Source organism: Telmatherina bonti (genome assembly GCF_933228915.1).
Source record: "Telmatherina bonti genome assembly, chromosome: 14".
Classification (NCBI taxonomy): Eukaryota; Metazoa; Chordata; class Actinopteri; order Atheriniformes; family Telmatherinidae; genus Telmatherina; species Telmatherina bonti.
In genome coordinates, this window is record NC_136612.1 from 30005026 (window position 1) to 30032566 (window position 27541).

The 27541-nt window shown below is 41.5% G+C and overlaps 1 protein-coding gene across 1 annotated transcript; it reads left to right on the forward strand.

The window, feature by feature from the left end:
- Positions 1-27209, forward strand: ngfra (nerve growth factor receptor a (TNFR superfamily, member 16)). Its single transcript, XM_079253518.1, has 6 exons — positions 1-41; positions 2458-2620; positions 10511-10870; positions 17470-17704; positions 19269-19480; positions 25759-27209. The coding sequence occupies exons 1-6, from the start codon at positions 3-5 to the stop codon at positions 25809-25811; spliced, it is 1062 nt and encodes a 353-aa protein (XP_079109644.1). The 5' UTR covers positions 1-2; the 3' UTR covers positions 25812-27209.
- Positions 27210-27541: the final 332 nt, after the last annotated feature.

The window sequence follows — 27541 nt, forward strand, 5'->3', positions numbered from 1 at the left end:
GGATGACTGCAATCATATCGCTGGTGATTTTGTGCGCGTTGGTAAGTAGCCTGCAGCGCCTCGTGTACCTTTTTTTTTTTCTTGCATTTAAAAAAAAAAACAAAAAAAAAAACAGTTTCTCTTCTCTGTGACGTTTCTTCAATGCACCAGTAAGATGCACATCGCGGCTGAGTTGCAGTGGCCAAGCTTTAACAATCCTGCAGGGACCTTTCAGCTTTTAGTGTATTTTTAAAGCCCGTTTTTGTAAAAGTTTGGAAACAGTGTAAGTTTCGCAGTGGAGGTGCTGTCCTAATAAAACACCAGTTTGCTTTTTGCTTTTGCTGAACGTGCAGGTATCTCACGTCTAAAAACATCAGGGAATGTTTGCGCACAGATGATACCATCCATGTCCTCCCACGCATAGTTGCGCGTTTATTTCCTCTCTGTTGGTTTTCATTCATGAAAGTAAACTTAACAGTGCTGCGTGGATTTCTGCCTCCAAAAATCCAGTTTGCTGATAGGGGCTTAATTACTAAAAGTAATTTCGTTTTAATTTCCATTATAATTTGGACACATTTGACGGTTTAAACCAAGAACAGATTAAAATGCTGCAGCGTGTGGAAAGTAAATAGATTAAATCTGCATCCAGACAGAGCTGGAATAATTTGCCTGATTTTTTTCTTTTTTTTTTAGATTTTTATTTTTTGCATAAAAGATTAGGCTATTTTGATAACATGAACGAGTTGATTAGGAAGGCAGAGGGCACATCCTCCCAGCTCTCTGGCATGTCCACAGCAGCTGGTCTAATTGAGCTGCTCAGCTCAGTCATCATGTGAACAGCCCTGGATGTGAGGGGACACTCTGTTATGACAGCTGGAGTAAAAGACTGGTGACAGTCGGGTGCACTTTGATAAAATTAAATTTGGAAATAAACTCTGAAATTGACCATGAAATTGTGGGGAATACAAACTAAAGCACATCACGTTGTGCAGTCTGATGCATGTTCCTGATGCAGCTGAGGGAAGAAAAAAAAAATCCACAAAATCTGCTATTAATCTGTGTTTTCGCCGAGTGATATTCCAGGGAGATGACACAGGAAAAAGAAGCTGGCAGTCTGAGACATGAACATCTTCTGGTTTTGAGCTGCATCCTGACATAAATTTAAGTTTGACTGTCAACACACTCAGAATAAAAAACTGAGGCTTGTGCAGAAATATTGAGATAACAGGTTGCAGAGTCACGGGGAAACGCTGAGAAAGAGAAATGCACCCTGAGAGCCTTAAAGAGGAGTGACAGAGAGGGGGGAGCGTTGAGCAAGAGAAGCAGAAAGAATGCTCAGTACATCTGTTTCTGAATGAAAGCAGGGACAGCGGCAGAGAGGGGGAGAGGCGAGGAGGGACGAATCAGAGAGAAAGACAGAAAAGTCTGAAATGATGCCTCAGCAATTTTGATTCAGTGGAGATGGACTTTTGCTGTAGTTACATAATAAAAACCACAGAACATTAAAGCGATTCAATACAATGAATTTTCTCTGCTGGATGCAAATTCTTTTCTCTTAACATGGTTGTGTACACACCAGCAGAGGAAGCCTCAGTTCCTCTGCCAGTAAGCTGCGTGGCATTTACACCAGAGGACTGGAAACACAACAAGAGAAGGAGGCAGAGGGGAGATGGCGACTGACATGATACAAAAACAGTAAATAATAGATGCGTAATGAGTCAAAAATGATATTAAACATTTACCTGTCTGACAACCGCTGCATGTTTAAAGTGATGTCACCAATTGTGAAGAAATATGCAGCTTTAATAAGTCGGCTGACTTCAGGAATTTCAAAGAAAAAAAAAAACAACATCTGCTTTTGTGTTTTCTAATCGAAACAATGTCACTGATTTATAAGGACCAGTTTGAGTCCTGAGTTTTGCAAGCAGTTGGAGCAGGATTTCACTTCTAAATGGGAAGGTAAAGAGGATTAAGATTCAGGATAAATGATGGATTTAAACTCGTGACGGTAAGCGAAAGAACCTTTTCAATGAAAAGTCTTCCCAAGTACAGAAATACTTGCATAATTATGTGTGAACAGAGGCGCAGGCCGACATTTACAGCAGCTTTTCCCCATTGGACAGTAATAAGGATGGACATGTGTATAATGCTGTGCACACATGATTTTATGGTCTCTGCCGCCACTGCAGCATGTCATAAGTTTACAATTAGAGCTGATGTGCCTTTGGGGGAATCATTAAGGCAGTTTAGGTGACAGTTTTGCTCAAAGTGTGTCTAATTCAGGCCAAGGCATCATGATTTATGATGAATCCTGAAAGCAGTTACAGGTCGCACACCTTGAAGTAATTTTCATCAATTTGTTTTGCTGTATGTGTTTAAGTCCCACTGTTTCTATGCTGTGAAGTTTATGGTTAAATGTGAGTGTGTTTGTGTCTGGACTGCTGGGATTTAACTGAACCACTCTCCCGGGTGTGCCAGGTGACATTAACGTTGGCGTCTAAGACTGAGCGGGCGGTGCTTGTGCAGTGTGACTCTGGAAAGTACACCAACGGTGGGGAGTGCTGTAAGGAGTGTCCACCTGGAGAGGGAGTGGTGACAGAATGTGGAGCCTCTCAGACTGTCTGCGCTCAGTGTTTGGACAGTGAGTAATGAGATTTTTTTTTTATTGTTTGTTCCTTATTTATGCATGTGCTGTGAATTCTATATAAGCTCATGGAACTAAAACTCAAGTCCTAACACAAAATGTGTCATATCACATACACATCACTAATCAGTGTCTTTTAGATCAGCCACCGCTTGTTACTGAAGAAGTCGTCTGCTTGTATGAAATCCTGTCAAACTCGGGTCTTGCAGGGCCGCTATCCTGAAAGTTTTTGTTGTGTCCTTGTCGCTCCAACACAGCTGATTTAAATCAAATGGATCCAACAGCTTCTTGCCAAGTTCTTTACAATGACCCATTAAATTCAGTCAGGTGTGTTGGAGCAGGGAAACAACAACAACCTGCAGGACAGAAGCCCCAGAGGACTGATCTACATGCCCCTGCACTTGGAAAGATGTTATTTAAGCTTCCTACTCGTAAACCAAAGCAAAGCTGCACATCAGCCAATAACAAACCAGATACCAGAACAGGTAATAAGTTTCATTTCGGCCACACTGATGGGCGGGGCTTCCCAGAGCAGACAGTATAACAGTTGTTGGATGTGTTGCCATAGCAACACACATTTCAGACAAACTTGCCATATCAGCAAGTTTGTCTGCAGTAACTTCTTTGAAGTGTATTATAAGACCTTACTGTGATGTTTTAGTTGGTTTATCGACATGAAAAGGAATCTTAACCAAATCCTCTCAATGTGAACCACAATGAACAAGGTGTTGAAAGTCAAAATAAAAAAATAAAAAAAACATCCATCCATCTTAGAGGTTTGCTCATGGAAACAACAGAACCATGAAAGAAATCTAAAAAATGTCTCCGGCCTATGTATTGCTCTTTTATTGTATTTGCTGATGTGTGAATTGGGGCAGTGTGAAGTGAAGGGGTGTCCTGTGTTCTGCAATGGATGTTAAGGGCTTCTGACCAAGTATCTAACAGAAGGATGAGTTCATCAGTCTGACTTTCCAATGTGCAGGATGTCTAAAAGAAAGTTGTCAGATTCCCATAAGATCTGAACTAAATACTGTGAGATGAAGAAAAAATGTTATATTCCAGTAACATCACAATTAAAGGATGCATCACCATAGTTACCAGGTGACATGAGTCTTACATTTCATGGAGTAAATGGGTTGAATTCAACTCATCAAGGAGGGTTTTCTCAACATAAATTTTATTTACAACACTGGAAAATGTTATAAAGTCATAGGACTTAAATTTGAGCCTTCTGGCTGGAAGTTCTGCAAATTATTCCTCCACCATCCACCCAAACCCCACATGCTTCGTCAGCAAGATTTACAGGTAGATCGCTAACAACCCTGTATGCTGAAAAATGATGCGGGGAGACTCGGCTTCGCACTCCTGACCAAGCAGCACTTTATGATGAGCTGGAGGTGAGAATTTGTTGGTGTGTCTGCAAACCTCGCTATCAACAGTTTTTATGTATGGCGCAGTACAGTTATGATAAATAATTCTTTGTTTCTTACTTTGTTGCAGTGATTTAGGTGGCCATACTTCAAACACCTGAATGTCTCGCTAAGCTTATATTTGCAGACATTTACAGGATCTGTGTATATATGAATGAAAATCTATACACTGCTGCAAAAACTAACATGTCATCAGCAGCATAACACAGGAAGGTTAAAGTTTGTATAAATCCACATTTACTGGTTGAGCTCAGGCTCTGAATCCCAAACAAAAAGGCTGTTAAAGCCAAAACAAACTATTATCTTCCAATTTACTCATTTGTATAATGTGTCTGATTTGACTTTATTGAATGTCCTCTGATATAAGTCAGGAATTCATATGTTTGATGCTTGTAAGTGGGTCCAAATGTGCTCACCCACATCTCAGCTCAGGCTGTAAACCATTAGCACTGAGTCTACAGACCAGAGCTGGGAGAGGTGCCAACATCACTACGATGCAAAGAAGTGATGAGGAGTCAGTGCTGCAAAGAAGCCTTTTCGTTTTAATTCAGAAGTCTCTTTGCATCACATCCCAGCTGTTGTCTTTGCCCTTTCAGACGTTGGTCTGTAGCTACGGCAGCATGATGAGCAAACTTTAAAGTGCAGGTCATGAGCATCTCTGAGAAGTGAAAACTGCAGAGCTGGTGAGCATTGATTGGAGGCATAAATCCATTATGGAAACATGTAAACACTGAAACAAATCCTGTGTGTAAACAAGGACTGCTGAGTTTAAGTCCTTCAACAACAAATCTTCTCATTTGCAAAACACCTCAAGAATGCCGCTGGATGTCATCATGATGGAGTTCTGCAGGAACGCTTGCAGCCTTTCAGAGATGCTGTTTTGTTCCCTGATAATCCGTTACGGTGTAGCTTGCCCAACAGATGTGATGTTAGGAGGAGAATCCTCACACTGTTCAAGCTATGGAGTGAGCAGAATATTTCCTGCTTATTACTGAACAAACATGCTGATGCTGGGAACTGGTTAGGAGGTGCACGGTCTCTGCAGAGAAACAAACGAGCCTCTGGACTTTATCTCTGTTTTGACGTCACAGAGTTTTCCTTCCTTTTATATTCCTGCAGAAAGCGCTGACAGATGATGCGTAGATAGTAAGCTGCCGCAGCTTCGTCACCCTGTGATGTAGGCTGGCCCTCAGGACTGTACTGATTGGATTTTTCTGTCTTAAATTCCTCAAACTCTTTGCCAGCAAATGACTGTCGTGTCTCCCTTCTTCTCCTGATCTCACTTTTCTCAGCCAGCATCGCATGCCCCCCCCCGCCCGCCTTTCTGGTTGCTATGACTCATCGTCTGTACTAGCAGATAAGACGGTATTAGAGGACCAGGCAGCAAAGGGCACGATCTGCTCATTTATCATGCATACTGTTACATCAATGCATTCTTACTTGTTTGATCCAGCTAATTAAACCGTATTGAAAAGTCTATTGTGGCTCCAACAGTGAACAATTATCCCAGTCTGCAGTACAGCAACGCTATTCACTGCTGATAAACACTCAGCAATTAAGTTGAAACACCCTGGAGGCCGCACTCAATTTCCGGTGTGAGCGGATTTTCATATATTTGAATATTGTTTTTTTGTCACATCAGATAAAATCTTAATGTACCTGACACCCACAGGCTGAGCCGGATTTATATTGGGGTTAGAGGCTAAGGCACTGACCCTACCAGAAAAAAATGCCATAAATACATTTCCTTAAGTGCAGAAATGAATAATTAAAGAGTCAAATTCAACAACTCCATTTCCTGTTTCATGGTAAATATGGGGAAAAACCTGTATTTACCTCGACCCCCCCCCTCTCTTGATTTGCCACTTTTCCCACTTCCTGTCGGTTAACCCCCTCCCCATCCACTCTCATGGTCTTCCGATCCCAACATGGGATGAGTGCCAGCATCAGCAGCCCTGAAATATTCATCACTCTCCTCCACTTTTCTCTGTCGTCAAGGGAGTCGAGACAACCAGACCTGCTTCGCTCTTGAACCCTTCACAGAAGCTTGCACTGAAAACTGGCTGAAGTTCTGAAAGAAAAAGGCTTCAGGAGACAGAGTAGAATTTAAGACAATCCCTGCTGGCAGACGGGACCGTAGCTCACTCAGGATTTAAGGAGGAAGGAAAGTAGAATCACAGACACGTCTGGAACTGAGAAGCAAGAATCACTCCCAACTTTAGCTCAGTATGAAGACATGAGAAACAGAAGAGTTTCCACTGGCGGTGGATCTTCTCTACAGAAGAGGAAGCTTCTTCCTCACACTTTGACATGGAAAAAATAAAACTCATTAGAACAGGATGGAAAGGTAAATGTTTGCCTCGTTATAATAACTTTGGGAATATCCTCGAACACCTGTTTCGGATTAGGAGAGCAGCTAAGCTGACCTATGAAGCCGAGCGATAATTACACACAGACATGTTCTGAATTAAAAAAGACAAATAAAGCGGTCACGCAGTTCTTCACATGTTGATCATTTATCCCTCGACTGTAAAGGGTCAGCGACTCGGTTGAGGAAAAAAAAAAAAAAAAGGCGTCTCCACTGAATCGTGGGCTCTGATAAATGTCCGGCGTGGCTAAAAGCTTACACCCAAAGTGCTGATTCTGAAGATCACTGAGCAGTTTCAAGGCCATCCATAGTTACATTATTGATGACACTAATGGGACCAAAACACATCACTGTGTGAAGGAGAGGGGGGGGGCTGAAGTGGCATGTTTTAAGTGGAACAAACCCGGCCACCGCACATCTCCCTTTTCCAACAACCATCATCACAGCCAAACATAAAAAACTCTAAATGCTTAGCTGATCTGAATGTCGCTCAACTGGAGAACAACTGGGAAAAAAATGAATGTAACATCAAAGAAGGTACTCCCCTCCTGACTCACGATAGCCTTTAAGTAACGTCTTTAGGCCTCAGATGAAAGCGCTAACGCATACACACCTCTTCTGTGCCTGTTTCAAACTGGCTGCATATGGTCACATTTATAAAAGTTTACACACAAGGACTGCAGAGGGGATCATGCATACACAGTTGAAATGAGCAATGAGGCCTGCACGCTCTGGGATAATTGAAATGAACGAGAAAGGGAGCTTTACAGGCTTTCCCTGAGCTCAAACAAAACAAAGACTTTCAAGCTCACTAATTCAAATAATCATTTACCTTCTGAGTCTGAATCGTTTGGTCAGTGTCACTCCTCTCCTCTATTTGGGCCCGAACGCAGTAATACGAGCAAAAGGTGATGAAGGATAAAGAGAAAATCACTGGATGCGGAGGTGCAGCTGAGACACAAGTTGAACCCTTTTCCCCTCTTCCTCTGATCCTTCTTCTTCAGTCTTTCATCAGCACTTTCTCAACACTTTGATTGCCAAATTATGCTTTTTTTTTTTTTTTAGACTGGGTTTGGACTTCTAGACCACCCTCAAAGACTGTTTCTGATTATGTTGCGTCAAACAGTCCTGAGATTCATTTGAGCAAATCTTACAGCTTCCTCCCCACCTGTCTCCATATCATTGCCTCCATCTGCTCCGCTCAGTCTGCCTGTATGTAACAGACCTACCTGTACTGCTGTTTACAAGGTGTTCAAAGCTCCACTCGGTGCCAGTGTTTACTTGCCGGAGCCGCTTACAATGCACAGGCAAGCGCTGGGACAAGTCTGCAGGGTTTTTCACTCTGGAAATATGCGACTGCTCAACATGTCAGCCGCCAAGCAGCTCGTATGAGACAAGCACAGTGAAACATATGGAAAGGCACAGAGGGGCCACACAGTCATGTGGCTTTATTTATTTAGTTCCACCAAGTCCAAATGATTTATACATTACTGTAAAACAAAGTATATTTAAACAACAAGATTTTAAGTAGAGTAAACTTAATACATGGCTCATTTTGTAACATCAAAAGCCAAAAAGACAGTTTCTGGTGTTAAACTATGTAAAATAAAGAAAAGAAAAAGAAAAAAAGAAAGGGCCTGAACACACATTCTTGGCTCATTATATCACATTGTGAAACTTTCATACTGATCTTCCAGCTGTAATTCTGCAGAGCTTGAAACTTTTCTGTAAGCATCAGGGATCAAAACGTCATGCTCCACACCGTTTCTGTCTGAACTCTGCAAGGTGACCGCTCTCATGTTGAGCACGTCACAAAAACATAAAATGGGATTTGGAGAAGAGAGAAGCTGCCTCTGTAATGAATCTGAGCTGCAAGTTTTTCTCCCTCTCTTCTGTCAGCCTCTCTACTCTGCATCGCATCTCATTCAACCACTAAAACACACAAACACTCTCCCTCTCGCCTGTATGCATAATTCAGCAGGCATCCAATTATATCTGAAAATAATTCTATATGAACATGCAATATTAATAGAATACGTTGTGCCCCAAGGAGCTCTCAGTGTAAGAAAAAGCTAATTTGAGGTCATCACTTCCTCAGTGACGAACTCTCCTAAATCCTCCCGACACCAAATGTTCCTGGAGAGCAAATCTGAAGTGTCTGAAGTAATTGAAAAGCAGATGGCAATTAGTCACCATGGCGTTTACCTCCTCCTATTCAATACAGCTCTCCAAATCTCAGCTGTGGTCTGCAGTCTTTGTTGCTTACAGCCTTATAAAACTATTTAAAGCAAAATCAATAATATGTAAGGGAGGTGGGCTTTAGAACAAACGTCTTTTGGAAGTGTGCTGATTTTTTAAGCATTATTATTTTACATCTTACAAGAGAAAGGACAATCAAGTCGTGATAATTTACTTTGGTTTGTCCAAACAGTGCGAAGGCTCTGCAAAGGTTTGACAAAAGCCAGAACAAACAGGTTTTAGCCCGATGTGCTGGAGGGTTGACGCTGCCGCTCATTCTGGCTCTCACTGAGATAACTCATTTAAGTCACTGAGATGATCTGACTGAGATTTTGTTTATGAGTGTCATAGGACGACTGTCACGGAGCTTAAAGATCCCTTTTTTCCTATTCTATTCATTCATTCATTTTCCAAACCACTTAATCCAATTCAGGGTCGCGGGGAAGCTGGAGCCTATCCCAGATGTCTTTGGGCGAAAGGCAGGGTACACCCTGGACAGCTCACCTTTTCTATTCTATTCTATCTCATCTGAGAGTGAAATCAACACAAGTAAGAAATCAAACAGGAGGGGGCATCGTAGATTAGTGCTGGTCAGACAGCTGTGGGTCCAGTTGGACACGGTGCTGCCGTGTAGCGCTACTGGCAGTGCCATTTTTTCTGTTCCCTTCTCTTCCTGCAACGATCCCTTTGTTAAACAGGCTGATCAACAACAGATTGTTTAGCTGATTGGAAATAAAATAAAAGCGATAAGATGTAAGTTTTGACAAACAATTGCGATTTGCAGGTGTTTCCATCGGATGGTGTTTAACTCATAAGCAGCGTAGCCACATAGCGTTATGTTGGAGCTTTCTACTTGCTGTGGAGAACTTTCCGCAGCTTGTTGAAGTGTTTTTCCCTCATTTCCTTTTCTTATTTATTGTAAAGCTAAAATTTGTTGTTTGTTCCACACTGCAGCACAACTGGTCACATGACCCCTTATACGTAAATGCGGAAAAAGTGTTTCCATTACACTTAAAGCAATACACTTGTATATTGAAACTGAAAAACCCCTTCATGACAGCTAAATCCTTTTAGCGTTATTTGAGGTTGGTTTTTTTTCCATTTGCATATTTTTATTGTTGTATTTAGGTTTTTGCTAAATACTGTGTGTCATGTAAATGCATCTTGTGATGCAGCAGTGAAATGTGGACGAAAAAACAGATAAACAAATAAACCCAACAGGTTCTATATGATGAATATATTTTACATGATAAATGAGGGAAGGAGCATTTTGACCCAACCGCTGTGCATCAGGTGGTGCAGGAAGTGACCCCTCTGCGTGAGGAAGAATAACTACCTTTACCGAGCACTTCATCATGCTGCTGTTACACACGTTACAGGAATCCCCCCTAAAAGCATAACATGACGTGTTTAAGGGAAGCAGGAAAGGCTGGTTTGGCAGGTTGACGAACTTCTTTGGACTTTTTGCTGCAGATCTTCTGCATGAGCATGTGGATGGAACCCCTGCACTCCTCCTGGCTGTATATGACTGATATTATAAGACTCAGAGCAAAACAAACACATTGGGATCAATATATTGAGCAAAAGGAGGCTTCTGAGTTGCTCCCCTACTGGAGCCCCTTTCTTGTCCTGGAGCACAAATCACAAAGAGCCCTGCGGATCAATGTGTCCTTCCTTCTAATGAATGTGCAGTAAACATGATTAATATAATTAGACTCACTGTTTATCTCCTTGTTTACCTTCTCATATTTCATGTGGACTCTCCACCCTCCCATCCTCTTCTCCCCATCTCACATTTCCTTTCTCTGGTTTCTCTGTCTTGTCTCCTTCAACCTGTCCTCTGATCTGCAGGTGAGACCTTCTCTGAGAACTACAGCCACACGGAGCAGTGCAGGCCGTGCACTCAGTGCACTGGCTTGATGCGGATGGCGACGCCCTGCACCGACTCCAACGATGCCAGATGCATCTGCAACTACAACTACTTCTACAGCCAAGTGTCTGAACGCTGCGAGAAGTGCACGGTGTGCCCGGTAGGACAGGGCGTGTTCTCTCACTGTGGACATGATCACGACACAATGTGTGAGTCGTGTGAGGAAGAGACCTACTCTGACCAGGAGAGTGCCCTCGAACCCTGCCTGCCCTGCACCATCTGTGAGGAACCGGAGATACAGACTGCTGAGTGCACGCCCGTCAGCGACTCTAAATGCCATAGTAAGTCTTCCAAACAGTGAAGCTTGCAGCCTGTTGCTGCAGCTTATCATGTACTCATAGGAGGTGATTCACATCAGCATAATGCCAGGTGTACTTTTCATATCAACCTTCACAATCATGCTCCCTTTGTTAACCTCATCATTTCCTTTCTGTGCTCAGTTTGGGCGGCTTTGACAGAATATGACTGATGCAGCTCAGACACAAAACGAATTGGTCGGATTTGGAACAAACTCATTTTTAAGTTCACAGCTTTGCTAATCTTGCCAATTAGCAGCGTGAACATTTGCTAGTGGCTTTAATGATGCATTTTTTGTTTTACTTCAACTGTATGAAAACAAACCCATATTAGAAGAACTCAGCAAGTGTTTAGGCAGCCTTCTGATTTGGGTCAATAAGAGGATAATAAGCTCATAGTTGTTTGCCTATTGTGTGTTAATGTTTGGTCTACATTAGCGCTAAAAGACCTGAACCAAGCTGGTAAACACACCGGAGTTTGTTTGTATCACGCCACATATGAGGCTTGACCAGAGAACACAGCAAGACCAGGACCACAAACTGCCTTCAAGTTATTTCTAACCGGTGTTGGCTGCAGCGTGTATGTCTCAGTGACACGCCAACGAGCCACCGGGGCGACCTCCACATGTGCGAGTGGAAACGGACGCAGTTAAAGGTCGACCTTGGTCAGACTTTCAAACAGCTGGAAGTTGAAAGTTTTAGCATTAAAAGGTCAAAGTGTCCTGCAGAGTCAACAGTGAAACAATCAAGGATCTGCTCGCCCACCAAACAGAGTCCAGCTCCCGGTGTCCGTGTGTGAAGGCAGCTTGTACCTTAGGAAGCTGTAAATCCTTTTGGGTCAGGCGAGGCATGAAATTGACCTGATCTTTGCATTTGAGAGGCATTGCTTAAGATATCTTGGATTGAAATATTCAGAATCATCAGAAAAAGACAGTAGTAATAGTTTCTCCTGTCAGATGTTCTGCTCATACCTTGAGATGTTTCACATGTTAAATGATTAAATACTTCTGACGGAGCTCTTAATAGTTGGAGCAACAGAAGGGCTTTTAATCAATCATGTGTTCACATCACAATGCTTTTTTTTATTCAAGTACATCTTTGAAAATGACTTGAGGTTTCATGGCTTCTATTTGGATCTGCCATGTTCATAAAGTCAAACAAATGTCAGCACTTTTTTTTTGTCATTGTGCGAGCACCGTGGATGGTTTACATTCCAGTTTCAGCCATCTGTAATGGCACTGAAAGGAAATGGAGAAACGATGTGTGGAAAGATAAGATGTGGAAAGTGAAATGGGTGGAGGAAGGGTGGAAGCATCTTTATGAATGGCAAACACCATAGCAACTGCAATATTTAGCTTTTATCAGTAAATTACCATCAGATCGATCACGTATGAGATAACAGAAAGTTTAGCCTCCTCTTGACTTTTGGCTCCATTTTACATTGCATGCCATCAGATTACATACATACAGCAACTCTTACACCCCCAAAACATATTCATAAAATATATTATGTCCTGTAGCCACAATACAGCCTTTTGCCTGCCCATTTCGCGCCCACCCAGGCAGCTCAACTTTGACCTGCCTTGTCCTGTGCGATGGCACCACTGCGGTGGTAATGATGGTGAAGATGGGAAAGATGGCATCATGAGTGACCTTATGAAAGAAGAGCCCTGTTAAATAGCACCAGTGGGCCTATGGGTAACGGCTGCAGTCACATGTGGTGTGATGATGTTTCCAGGCTTCCAGGGTGGTCTTTGATGACTGTGCATGAAACTATGTTTTCTGCAGCAAGCAAGAAGATGCCTTACTGGGGTTCTCTGCCATTTTCTTTAATCCTCTCTTGCTGTCTTTTTAAAATCTTATGCCTTCTTTAGTGAATCTGCGATTGGGGTATTTTTTTCAAATCCCCAAATCCCCAGTTCATATCCAGCTGTCAGCAAGTGTCAATTACACGGTACAATGACAGAGACTGAGAGAGAAAGAGAGAGAGAGAGGAAGAAACAGAGATGGAAACAGGCAGAGAGCTGCAGCGTATTTGCTGTGCTGGTATTCTATGCTGAGGGGTCGATATGAGTCCTGGGATTTCTTCTGCTCATACTCAGGTTTCGCTGAGTGACCTCTATGAGCACCCACACGACTGCAGAACACACACACACACACACACACACACACACACACACACACACACACACACACACACACACACACACACACACAGGATTCAGACACAGCATCCAGAATCGATACAGCTGATAGCAAGCTAACATGGCTAACATGGCACATGCACACTCTTCCTCCTGCCAAGTGCAGCTTGACTTCTACATTTTTTTCATTAAACTCTGGATGCCACACACGTGTCTTTGAACTGTAATTGACAAGACCTCGTGCATCTTTCCATGATGCGGTTCGGCCTTGCCACAGTTTAGCCTGAAGGATCCAGTTCGGTCTCCAGTTGAGCGAGGCTGGGTGAAATGTTGAGCATGTGTGTGTGCGAGTTTGGTCCCCAGGAGAAAAAGAGGGGAAGATTAAAAACACAGATGAAGGTGGACATCTTTTTCTCTTTATTATCCTGCTCTCATCGAGCTGAGCTCATCGTGTTCGCTCCCTTTTCCTTCCATCTCTTCCCACAGTGGCCCTCGAGTGGACGGGCTAGCAGAGTGGTGGAAGGTGGCCAGCGTGCGTTCAGTGTCTCTTATAATTACTGCTGCTAATCAGAGCACTTTACAGCAGCTCCTCTGTTCATCTGCACCCCCTCCTGTCTCTGTTCTAACACTCTGCCTCTCTGTCTGCCCTCCCCTCCGCTCTTCCTATTAACCCTCCCCAACAGAAGACAGAGCGCTCAGTTGAATAATTTGTCATATGTGTGTGTGTGTGTGTGCGTGATGGATGTGTGCACACCAGGCCGTTGAGATAGAGAATGAGCTGAAACAGAGGGCGAGTGTTTGGCAGCTGATAAAAAGGCCATTGTAACATGTGCTGTGTCTGATAGTTGCTCTTCTCCACTCTGGACTGGTAACGGCCAAGACATCAACCTCTGCACAAGACCCTGGGGTTAAATTCACCATAAAGACCTCAGTGGCTCGTAAAAATTAAATCTTTCTTTTCCTCCCCTCGTGTCCACACCCCACTAATAAACACATCTCCCTGCCCACACAGCCCCACTCTCATAAAATCCTGGGCTAGTTTTATTTTGTTTCATGACAGTTTTAAACTCACTGAAGCCAAAATGGAATTGTTAAAGGTCCAAATCCAGCTTTAAGCTCCTATTGTGTTCCAGCTGCGGTGAAGCTTGCTGCCCCCGCAGCCTCAGGTTCATGCTTTGGTGCGTCTCAGTCCCCTAACCCGAGAAATAAAAAGAGCAGGGATTTATAATAAAGATGTGGCATCCCATGACGCAACTTTCAGTGTTGAGTCAGTGGTATGTGGAGCATGTTCTCATGAGAGTTGTAATCTTGCCTCAGAATGAGAATGGCATTTTACAACCAGTCCTGAAGTATGTGTAAAAAGTAGCATTCATTGAGCACTTACAGCAGGATGACTGATAACCCTGAGTGATAACGCAAAGACTGTCTGAAACTTCTGTGATTAACTGTGCGGCTGAACAATCTGCACGCTTTCCCTCTTTCACACCTTCCATTCACAATTTATTCTACTTGCCAGCTCGTGTTGCACTGCTAACACCATTAGCCAGGCCTGCATTAGCCGGATGATGCATGGCTGAGCTGAGGAAACCTGACTACATCTGATGAAAGGTCAAGAAATGCATGTAATACAAACACCCATGTTCCACTTCTCTGAACGCTCCCTCCTTTTAGACGCATCCAAATCGATAGTCTTTAAATAGTTCCCTGCATTCTGCGTGCTGCTAAGTATGGCGTGTGCATGTGCCCAATATTTCAGGATTAAGGAGATATTTTCTACTATTTCAATGAACCCCCTCCCTATGGGAGGAAGGTTTGCTCCATCATCACCACACTGACAGACAGACAGACAGACAGACAAACAGGGACTCCTAATAACAAATTGAGACGGCTCAAATCCATCCAAATAAGTTGCCCATCAAGATCCCATCGGAGAGTTTAAGGGAATAACTGTGTGTAAATTATGCAACGAATCAATGTGGAGAAACTCGACTATCTGCCATGTCAGAGAAAAGAGAAGAACTGCTGTGTTCAGCTGGGATGGTTCACTGAATGTCTTTGGTCTTATAATCCGCATCAGTCATCGCAACCAGAAGTTAATGCATTTTTACTCCCATAATTAGTTTTTATCAGGGAGACTTTCTACTCAGTCTCCAGAGAATGATGATAGAAGACTAAAACTGAGCATGTACAAGAGAAAATTGGATTACTTGGCTTGTCTAAACTTTATTAATTAAGTCATAAGTGATGATGAGTAACAGTGGGTGTCAACGTCTAGAAAATGGAGGAAATAGCTTGAATTTAATGTCAATAAGCCACTGGTGGAGGTTTCTTTTAGCCTTTCTTTCTTTATGCATTTATATTTTAATATATTAAGTTCGGAATTTGCTTTATAATTTCCCTTTAGAGATTAATAAAACTTTTTTTCCTCATTTAAATGAACTTCTTTTTAGTATTATTTAGTTATTTAAACCCTTTTAATATTTCAGTCTAATATGTCCATGTCTTAAAATGTTCGTGAAATGCAGCTTTACTCCACCCAAATAATTTACTAATATTTATTTAGCTTGGGTTCCGTCTAGTTTGGATAAAAGCTGTCAAAAAGGTTTGAAGACTATTCAGAATAACCAGGGCATCATTTCTAGAAAGGCACACTGCTGTTAAATTATTGAAATATAATTTTTCTGTGCTGTGAGCCTCATGAATGCCATTCCGTTTGCCACCAACGCACAAGGGTGGAGGCACAAATACGAGACGACGATTCCTCAAACAGCTGACAAATGAAATAATAAGTATCTACTCTCTCTAACCCACATACCAGTGGAGGTAAATAAGACATTTTTAATATAAATCAAGTAGAGCAAACATTTCTGACTTCAGACAGTTTCAAAAGAAGCCACCTTGTGTTGAAATAAATGAAGCTGGAGGCACAGCAGCATGAACACCAATGCATAATATTAACTTAGTGTTATGACTGTATTATAAGGTATTACAATTCCATTACAAAATGACAGGAATAGGCGACGAGTCAGCGGATCTTAAAAATCCTGACATTTGTGAACAACTCCAGAAGAATTTGGGACTGAGCCCCCAGTCTTCAGCCTTGAAAGGAGCCTTGGGGGTCTCTGCAGGGTTAATCCTGTGAGCGCTGGTAAAACTAATGAGGAGCAGCCCGAGGTTCTGCTGAGACTTCCAGGCTCAGATCTGAGACAAGCTGCTCTTTCGCCTTCCCCACCAGGTGGCTGAGCTCACAGGAGTTTTGGTTTTTGGCTGGACGGGTGCCCTCCCTCGGTCCGAGCCACCATACCCCGAGGGCATGAATGTTCTGCAGACTATTCAGTGAACTTTTAAACCATCTGACTGAGTCTGTGCCGAGTTACTGCACAGCTTTCTTAAACAGAAGCTTCATGACGGGACTGCAGAAGGCCACTGATGAATGACGTGTCCATGAGAGAGGGTGTGGTGCTGCTGCAAGATGGAAAATTGCAGAGTCATTAATGGAGCGCAGAGTGAATGAGGAAATAGGAGAATCTATGAAAATGTCTTCTTTACAGGCTTTTGTGGTGATGGAAACCAGACTCCTCCAGTAGCACAGTACCCTCCTTGGCTCTCTGGCCTTTGCAAAAGTTACGGTCGAAAAGACGACCTCCAAAAGCCTCGAACTTCGTTCTTCCAGGACTCATATGACCTTAATGTCATGCAGTGTTCAGACATCACACCGATTAGGATGTGGTGAGAAGAGACCTGGTGTTTAGGTTTGAAGCTTAGTCTGGGGTGGGCTGGTGGGTGACATAAATTTGCACCCCCATCTCTTAGTTGAAGAGCATTCCTTCTTCCTGCAGACAGCAACTCAGCCAGAACCCATCTGTCTATCAGAAACAGCTGCTGCATGCACGCAGACATCTGGTAATCACACACCAGCAAACAAGCTCTCTGCAAATAAAGTGTCATCATAGCGAGATTTCTTTTCAGCAATTAAATGAAATTCAATTCAGATATTTGTAGATAACAACAGCTGAAACACACACACACACACACACACACACACACACACACACACACACACACACACACACACACTTTACTCAGCAGGGTAAAGATTTCTCTTACCAAATTGCATATTTAGACTTTTAACTTACAGACCGGTGCACTGGTTTCTACAAACATTCACGACGCTCAGAGGATGTTTTTAAGACAACTTGTGATCCTTCGACTTTGTTCTAGTTCAAACATGAGGTAGAAATTTGTGGCTTCGGGTTAAATGTACTATTTCTACAGGATGGATTGCCCTGAAATTTGATTCAGATGTTGAAGTGCCTCAGAGCGGCATGTTAGCGGTATCACTATGAACATGTTCCCATTTAGCTCCATGCATTTATGCAGTCCTGCTTCCTCAGAGTATGTTTGCTGATTGCATTTCTTTGTCCGCTTCTTTCCTCCCAGATCCTTATCTCCCTACATATGTCACTCCCACCTTCGATCCGTTCGCAACCGCCCCGCCTGATTACGCCTCTTCTGACTTCTCCGACGTGCCGTTGCCGAGTGGAGAGACAACCACGTCCAGTGCCGGCTCTCCCCGCTTTCTTGGCCACGGCTTCAATGAAAACCTCATCCCCATCTACTGCTCTATCCTGGCTGCCGTGGTGGTGGGCTTGGCAGCTTACATCATCTTTAAGAGGTCAGCGGTGGAAAATGACTGAAAAGCTGCTTTGTGCTTGAAGACATTTGCACAATTGGGTTTTGCACCTCGGGAACATATTCTGGGACAGAAAGGGGTGTTGGGGATCCTGATGTTGCCCAAGGCAATGTCACTTTAACGCAGATGTTAGCATGGGCTGAAAAGAATGGCTGTGAAATATTCACTCCAGTTGTGGTTGGAGAGACTTTGACCCCCTTCTGCTAAAATGCACCATAATGAGGTTATCTTTAAAAAGAAAAAAAGAAAGCAAGCAACGACGCTTAATGCATTACAGAGGTTACAAACACATTAGTGAAGACGTGCAGCTGCAGTTGCAGCCGCTCCACCAGACAAATTCAAACGCAGGCTGAAACGCATTTGAAGCAAGTAAACAAGCTCATTAGAGACATTGATTGTTTGAAAAGCGCCGACCAGGAGAAATATGAGTGCAAGATTTATCAGCACTGCCATGCACATGAATGGCTTATAATCCACATGTACATTAAATCATGCATACATTTCTGCAACAGCCAATCATTTACTAGGAAGGGCGTTAACTTTTCTGTACCTCCCAATACATTATAAATATTTCAATCAGTATTTTATCATCAACATGAGAAGCAACAGTGGAGAACAAGTAAGCTTTTTCATGCTTTTCAAGCATCTCATCAGCATTTTAGTTTTTATTTTATTCAAGTCTGAGAGAAATTTAAAGAACATAAATGCAAATTTCCCACTTAACCCATTTTTCAAATTTACAATTCACTGGCAAGAAACGAAAGATAAAACATTGCTATTTTGTTTCATTAAAAGCCTTTTTTATTTACTTAACATAGGCAAATACTTCTACATCCAAAGCAAAGAGGAAAGGCTTTCAGTGTAAGAAATAACTTCAACAATTATGTGGCAAATGTATCCCAGAAGAGCCGATACGGTAGACTAAAGTCTGATTAAATCTAGGACCACCAGCACTGATGCTGGGTAGGCTTGCTGTACCAGTTCTGCATGATTTTCCCATGGTATTTTGTGTTTTTGTCACTTCTTTAAATCGACTTGTTTATTTTTTTGCTTTTGTTCATTGTTTTATAGTTTTGTCCCCTTAATATCATTTATATTTTTGATAACACAAGTTTTACTTATCCAGCCTATCCTAAATAACAGATAATATAACTAATGCACTTGTAAAAGTTTAGTTTGACTAAATGATTATTACTTATGACCATGTGATACTGTAGAATGCATGTCATTCATATATAGTTGTTCTGCAGTCAGAAACTTAATGTGAAGATTTCTTTTAATTTAAAAGTAGCTATTTTTTGTTTTACTACTGATACAGTAGAAATAAACATTTCTCTATGACTTCAGACCACAGTTAAAGTGAACATTTTATATTCTAATTATAAGGAAAAAAGAAAAGTTAAAATAAGGAATCAACACCCATGTTTACAGAATAACTGCCCAGACAACAAGAAAGGGATTTTACCATTCAATAAACTAAGTAGCCTATAGGTGGACGATATTTTGCATTTTAACAGGTTTTTTCTGACGTGCTACTTCTCTACAGGTGGAATAGCTGCAAGCAGAACAAGCAGGCAGCTAATAATCGTGCAGCTACAAACAACCAGATGGTGACACCGGAGGGAGAGAAGCTGCACAGTGACAGCGGCATCTCAGTGGACACTCAGAGTCTGCAGGAGCAGCAGCAGCAGCAGCTGCAGCAAGCCCAGGCTGAAGTCCAGCCTCAGTCCTCACACTCTCACTCGCCGGAACAGATAGGTAAGCTTTATGAGGAAGGTGCTTTTTTTCCATCAACAGAATGCCATTTAAAAAGTGTTAAAAAGATAAAACTAGTTTTTTATTCTTTATCTGTGGTGAAACTTTGAAGTATTTGGTACAATAAATGTTTTTTTTTTTTCTCTTAAAAGTATCAATTTCAGTGAAAAATCTATCTGTCAATGCATTGATACGACCCAATGGAAATAGTTTGGCTATGTTCCATATAACAATGGGCTTCAGGTGCTTCGTCACCTCCTCAGAGAAACTTCAGCCCACCGCTCCACCACCACCACTATGTGAACACATTCTTCACAGTGTGATGTTCAAGCTGCCAAGTTACATCACAATACGCACGACGAGGTGTGTTGGGGCTTTTTAGAGTTGTGCAAGAGCAAAGGAAAATATAGAAATAAAGAAACAAAATATACAGCAGCACTGATGCCTGCATAAAGCTGCCTCAGAAAGGTTATAATGCTTGAGTTCTGCAGAAAAATTAATTCGTAAATTGCACTCTTAGTAAGATAATAGACCCACTGAGACCTAACAGCCAATCCCAAAAGTTTAGTTTTCATTTACAGCACTCAAAATGTTTGAAAGTGTTTCTGATTTAGTACATATCAGACACGGTGCATAATACATGAGCATCTTTGATCTTTGTTCGTCTACTACCCTGCTATATTTGTCTCTGGGGGAAAAAGAAGTATTCTGAGTGTAGGTTTGTAGGACAGATTTAATGCTGGACAAAATCTAAAAAGGTTTTATAAGATGGACTCAGTAAATGAAGTCTGGCTTGGAACCAACATTATGCACTTTACTGATCTATTATAAAGCAGTTCACTCTGTGCTTCATTTACTTGTAGTGGGGCAGTGCATTAAGAAACAAACTAATGAAGTTTTGAGTGCTTTTGTTTGCTAAATATCTGTCATGGCTACTTAACAAATGATAAAACAATGGACCTCTGGGCACAGAGATGGTTTAGCTACTGCACACATACCACCACAAACCAAGCCTAAACAATTTGCAGTCATTTTGTTTGATCAATTTGTGTGTATTGTAGATGTTTTTGCATCATTTTCCTTCAGTCTGTGGTCATCTTGAATCTCTATGATTGTTTTTTCATTATTTTGTGTTAAATTAAAACCCTGAATTCTAAAAAGGTTTGGACAGCGTGTAACATGTTAATTAAGAACAAAAGTTTAGATCTGCAGATATGATAAACCAATATTTTATTAATTTTAACAGAGTAGAAGACATACCACATGGTTAAAAAAAAAAAAAAAAAAAAAAAAAAGATCTTTCAGTATTTAATGAAAAATTGCTGGTCTAGGATCTCTATACGTCCCAGATGTTTAAACAAAAGGAGATGCTGCTTGACCTTTAAAAGAGAAATATTGCCCCGTTTCTGTCTGATATAGGATTCTGGCTACTAAACAGCTCAGGGTCTTTGTCATTTTTTTTTTTTTTTGTCTCATGATGTGCCAGATGTTTTCAGTCGGCAAAAGGTACACACTGCAGGCTGGCCAGTCTAGTGTTGCAGCCCTGAATAGGAATCGCCGAGAAAGAAAGAAATAAATGTTATAAGAGAGAAAAGATGATGTTTCGTTGTGAGTGAATTTACTGAAATCAGCCATGATGAGGAGCGTGGAAACAGCACACAGGACTCTTGCCACAGAAACATACATGTAGCCTTTTGGAAACTGTCCAGACATGATTAGCGGCTAACACAACACACATTCACAAATAAAACTTGTTGAAAACTGCATAAGATTATAACAAAGAGTGCACAAACTGTGTCAAAAACATTATATATTTACACAAAAGCATAAAAGTAGAGTCACTGCTGCGTACCGGCGCTAGTTAGGCTAACTCGCAATGTTTATGCTAACATGCATGCTAACTGGTGCTGAAGAGCACTGAAAACACACTCACACTCTCACACTCTGTTAGATGCCTGGGGTTACATTAATCCAAGAGATTTATAAGTTTCTGGTTTTAAACTTGTTTTAAACTTGTTTTAAGCCCAGTTTTTATTACAAGGGACAAATTTACCATTTTTCGCTCTTTTAAAAACATACATTGACAGTTCCTTATTAGGCATATTTTAACTATTTCAACCCAGTCTTGTACTTCAGAGCTATACTCTTGCAGAAGATGCAGAATCTGGGATTGTCTTGCTGAAACATGAAAGGTCCTCTCTGAAAAAGATCCCTTCTTCATGGGATTGTATGTTGGTCAATAAGCTTTTAAATTTGATCACAGAAGTTTTTTTTTAATTAGCTGCAGTTTGTATTTAATTAAATTTGGCTCAAAGAAAAACATCTGAAATTATGGATCCGTAGTCACACATGGTTTCTTCACTACACAACAACACTTCAGTTTACTTTTGTGCAGAACACTGAACTGCAATAAGAGACTGTGGTTTCCCAAAGCGTTGACGAGCCATTCAGAGATTTCCACAACAGCAACCAATAAAAATCAATCAAAATTGAAAATTGTGCACAATTTTTTGCGATTACTAACATTGTTCTGAATTTCTTTATGATAGAGTTTTGCAGATTGCAGACTGCCATTCTTAGACTCATTAGGTTGAATATATTCCTTGAGCATTTTTTAACCAGCCTTTATTTTCCCAACCTTTTGCTGCCATCATAATTTTTTAAAAATATATTGGTGCCAATACATAAAAAAATAATTCAAGAAATATGAAAAAGTCCAAAATAGGTTATTGTGACTTGTAATCTATGTGGATGTTTTTTGTTATGAGACTAATTTTGATTGCTAAATAATTCACATTTGTCCAAAAGTAAAAATCAAATATGCAGGACTCCAAAACTCCAAAAATGTGTTAAAAATGTCTAACTGTGATCTTTATATTTAAAGAAACAACTAAATTCTAAGTACAAAGAGTGTCTGTTCATAAATCAGTACACGTTTGGGTTTCAACTTCATTACCAATACAAAAGCACGATCCATTAAATCAGTAACATCATATGAAAATTTTGATTTTAGCCAGTCAAAGAAAATGTGTTGAAAGCCTTCTTTTCTCTCTGCAAACCATCTTGCTTTAAATGTATTATTGTATGAATAACAGAGTTTTTCACTCTCTGCTCAGAAATAGATAAGAACACAAAGACAACGGATAAAAATGACTCTGAACCTCTGAAAAATGAGGATAACCTTTAGGCAGCAAACACAAGAACAAAAGAAAATGCTTCGGAAATGAGGTGTGACTTGTGCACTATAATTTTCCACCTGAATTTGATACTAATATAGCACTACAACGCATAAAAAGCAGCATTCACAGCTTATCTATATTCATAAAACAAGGACTCTTTTCAGAAGCAGTTCAACTATAATTTTTTTATTCATGCATCCCCGACCCGACAGTTTCAGCCAGCTTTAGTCCTTCCCATGCTGACTGAATATGGTCTAAAATAACATTTATTCAGGGATAATAATGGGCTAACAAGCCAATCAGCTTGCTAAACTTCCTTGAACAATCCACCATGTTTTTTCTACAACAGCCTCCCATTCTAATGAGTTTTGGGAACAGCTTAGTTTTCCTCAGTGAGATGTCTGAGTACCTTTTCTGTTTTCTAGTCAACAAATGCTAAGCTGACTGGATGATGAACAATAGAAGGAATTTCTTTTGGAGAAGCAGCTTGGCACTGGCTCACTGCTGGAGAATGATTGCTGGTTAACCCGTTCTGGGTGTTGCCTCTTTAACTTCTTGGCTCATTATCAGGTGTTATAAGACAGGATCCAGGCCTGGGCTCTCCTCCTTTTAAAAATCTGTTGTAGAAGTTGTGTTTAGCACGTGCTAATTGGTATTAGCACCGTCTGTCTGTAGCTATTAAAAGAGGCAGCAAAGGTTTTTGTACAGGGGTTGTTAGGTCTTCTGCAACCAGCTGGCCGAGTTAAACACATAAGGAAGGAAGGATATGCACCGTAAATCCATTATAATCGCAGGGGGTTTCCTGTTTTCAGCCAACCATATTTTACTGGTGGATAAAGTAATGAGAACACCTTCAGTCAATGGCAAATAAGCTTTTAAAAAACAAAACTGAGCAATGAAAATGTCCCTTGCTGTGACGGACATCGTTCAGAGGGAGGGAGGCCCTGAATGAATCACTGATGAGGGGTGAGGGCTCCTTCATGAAGGCTGCTCAGCTCATCAAAGAGCAACCCCTTTCTGGTCCCCCATCTCTTTCTTCCTGATGTCTCTTCTCAATCATGCATATTGAGAGTGTTTAAAATTTTAAAAAGACTCTAAGCCCTCTCACATATTGTCCAACTGTGCATCCCTGCCCCGACTGTGACCTCCACCAATAGTCAAATCCTTTGGTCAAAAACACAGTTAAGATCATTGTGAGCTTTTGCAAAGTAAAGATTTGATAATGCAAGGTACAAACATGACAAAAAGAATATAAAAAGATAATAACCATTCAAAACTTTGAACTATTTATTCATTAAGAAATATATACTGCAGATTCTTAATGAATGGTTCATTACAAGATAATTAATCCTGCTTTATGGACCATGTTGTTCCGTTGGGCTGCATTCTGGCGTCATAGTTAGCACTGCAGCCTCACAGCAAGAAGGTCGCTGATTCTCTCAGGGGGACTCCGGCTTCCTCCCACCCACAACACATGCATGTTAGGATAAATGATTGCATGTTGCCAAGGATAAAAGTGTCCACCTGATGACTGTAAAATATAAATATAAATAGGATAGTAGAACTGAACAATTTAGCTTTAGCTGCTTTTTAAAAATTTAATTTAATTTATGCCTCAGAAATGTGACTCATTAAATAAAGAACTAAAAGATTTAACAGTAAAATACAACAATTTGAATCATACTGCTGCAGTAGCTTCAGCAACAAGATTTGCTATAAAAGGACAAACAGGTATCAGCTAAATGATTCCGCTCTGACTGTACGAGGAATCTGGTGCAATGGGAAGTTTCTCCTGCTCACAAGGGAAGCTGTGGAATGAAGTTCTTGAAGAAAAGTTGACTGAAAGTATTTTATGGACATTTAAAAACTGGGATTGTGCTGGTGAGCAAGATGATGGCCTCTAAAGTCTCAAACACACGCGCAACAAAGTGTTCTAGAGACATTGTGTTGGCACGTGTGAATGCATGTGTTTGTCAGGTGAGGAGATACTCTATAAGGAAAGCATCCTCATCACCCTTTAGGCAGCAACTTCCCAGTGCTGCCCTTAGATTTTAAGTCAGGAAAACTCGAGAAGAAAGCTGTGATGTGCCACTGCAGAAAAAGTCCAAACTGTCCAGATTTGGTCTGAAAATCCCTGATCAGAAAGTACATAAAGTATTTAAAAACAGCAAATAAGTGGAATTTAGTGTATAAAAAGAAGAAACTACTAAATAAATAACTTTGTCCACAATTTGAACAGACAAATAGAGGGAAAAGAGTCTGTCTTGCTCTGACTGGGAGTTCATATTTCTGAGTATTCACTGATTGTACTGGTTCAAAAAAAAAAAAATTGATTCTAAAATTGATATTAGTCTCTATCCAAAAAAAACCCCAAAAAACATGTGAAGCCATGTGGCTGTTCGTGATTGGCATCGCGCTGCTGAACAGAGGTACAATGGCAATCAAAAAACAGTTTAAGTGAAGCAGAAGTACAAGTTCGCGCTCCTGTGTGCACGCTTGATGCATGCGTTAAAGATGGTTTTGCACTGGCCAGCATCCATGTGTTTCTGCTCTGTGTCAGCGATGGCGCCTGTGGGATGTCTAACAGGGAAGGGAGAGTGATGAATGCCGTCACTGGACACAATCAGAGCGGCTGTAGAAAGGAAGCAGAAAAGCTGGATCTATTATTGTTAGTGCAGTTATCACCCTAAAAAGGTTTGCAGCAACGGACAAGGCTGCAGAGGGACGTTTCTCGTAAGCTTAAAGATGAACTTTATTGTGTTACACTTCTTTGGAACAAGGATGCATTGATAAAGACAAGAAAACCCTCTGGACTCGGGGGTGCACTCAGAAAAACGCCTTTGCATTCCTGTAACGTTTCCATGGAATCCTTCAATCAACAACAGGTTAAGAGGTTTGTGGGAAAAGAGGATGTTTGCCTCCCATCCTCAACTTGATAATGATTCCAGTTGAACAGGTTCAGATGGGTAAGTGACAGCACAGGGCCCTCTGCAGGGAAGAGGGGGTTTATCAGAGGCTTTGGGTTCCCCATTAGGGGAAAAAGAAAACACAAAAAGACTGTTAGTCTTCGCTGACATTTCTCTCTTTATCTTCTCTCTGCAGTGGTGAGAGTGGATGGCAGCCCCGAGCCTGACTCACCTCCGCATGAAGTGTGAAGAAGAGGAAGAGGAGGAGGTTGAGGACAGGGGAAAGAGGGTTAGAGACTTGAACCTTGGACCAAAGTGAAGGCAGAGGGGGTGCCACACCGAGAATGTAAAAACAGACATTGATTTATAACTGAAGTGGCCACAGGCCAGCCGCTTGACTTACATGGAACTTGCAGCACCTCTGGCTGACAGTCAGACTCTTCATCCCTGCATTTTGAAGTGTAAATTCAGTGTGCCTGGCCACAAAATCTGAGGCAATATCAACAACTATCTGGGGCAGATAGAACAGATATGCCATCTCACATTAACTACTTCTCTATGTTGACATAGGATAGAATTGTCAGCAGCTGCCAGTTTAATATCTTCCTCCCAATTTACTTTTCACTCTGAGATTAGCTGCCATGAAACATTAGTGCCTGAGAAGTAAATGGGCAGAAAGGTATTCTGTGATATTCTCTTTATTTTTCCTCTATATCAAAGAGACTGGGGTAGTTTTTCCCTCTTGTATCTGCTTCTGCGGCATCCCACTCTCAGATAATCCTCAGCCCCTCTCCATAGGATTCACTCCATTAGACACCCACTGTCAGCTATACAAAAAGCCACAGGGGAGCTGTGAGTCACTCCCAACTTCTTCTGAACTCTTCTTTCGTCATTTAATCACGATGCATTTCTTGTCATGCTGTCTTCTAAAATGTATGCGTCACTGTTTGAGACTGGTTGCACCCTCTGACTCATTTTTTGAGAATTGAGGTCCATTACTTTCGGGCTTTCTCAGTAATTTTTTATTTTTGCTTAGTGAGATGTTTTTTTCCTCTGCTTAAACTAAATGAAGCGCTCCATCCCCATAGTGCCTCCCGGGATTGAATGTCAGCAATTTCACGCTCATAACGCGACACACCCAAATGTCTGTCTCATGTTTGTGGTGCAGCACTCTCATTTTGTGGCTTTAGTTACATGGCTGATTCTTGCAGGCTGCTTCCACATTCATCCGTGGAGTCTGCGAGTGCAACACGTGAGGAACATCTCTGGACTGCGGAGCTCTGCTGAAGAGAAGGGGAATCCATTTGTGTTGCAGAAATAGAGTAGCTACGTCATCGCTGTTCATTAAACTGATGCTAAAATGACTTTGGGACTGAAAAAGCTGCAACAAGGAATCCCATCTATAATCATTTATGCTTCCCCAGCAGAAAATTGGGACACCCCTCGGAGGAAGCAAGCGCTCTGTTGCCACATGCCTGCTCTTACAGCCCTGCGTACATCACCGTCTGGGTTACACGGTGTGATAAACAGTGTTCAGGCAGCACTTTTGTGTTATATGTGCTCGCGTCAACATAGAGCCCATTAGGAAGTTGTCCTGACAGGCAGGTAGTAATTACCTCAGGGTTTTCGCTTCATATACCCACCGCTCCGCTCATCAGGATTAATGCAGTGGACAGTAATAGGGTATGGCTAAAGCTTGCGAAACTTTTTCCAAATCTGAGTCCAGTGACATTAACTATATTGCACTTAGACCAAGCAGCCTTGTAAGGGAGGATGGCATTTCTTGCATTTCTTTTTTTATCATGCTATTCCCCTCCTGCTTCCTGGCTATCTGTACAAGAATTTGACTTAGAAATCATGTAAAAGCAGCATATCGAAGCCAACCTGGACTGCATCTATACCTTAAAGGGGCATGCACCTTCTCAGGATTCCTTTCATCGTAACTGAGATTATAAACAAGCTTTAGATCTATGATGGAG

Excerpts from the sequence above, each read along its gene's own strand:
- ngfra (XM_079253518.1), top strand. The coding sequence starts at position 3 with ATGACTGCAATCATATCGCTGGTGATTTTGTGCGCGTTG. Across the intron at positions 42-2,457 it reads TGGTGATTTTGTGCGCGTTG|GTGACATTAACGTTGGCGTC; the intron begins GTAAGTAGCCTG and ends CGGGTGTGCCAG. Across the intron at positions 17,705-19,268 it reads GCTTACATCATCTTTAAGAG|GTGGAATAGCTGCAAGCAGA; the intron begins GTCAGCGGTGGA and ends ACTTCTCTACAG.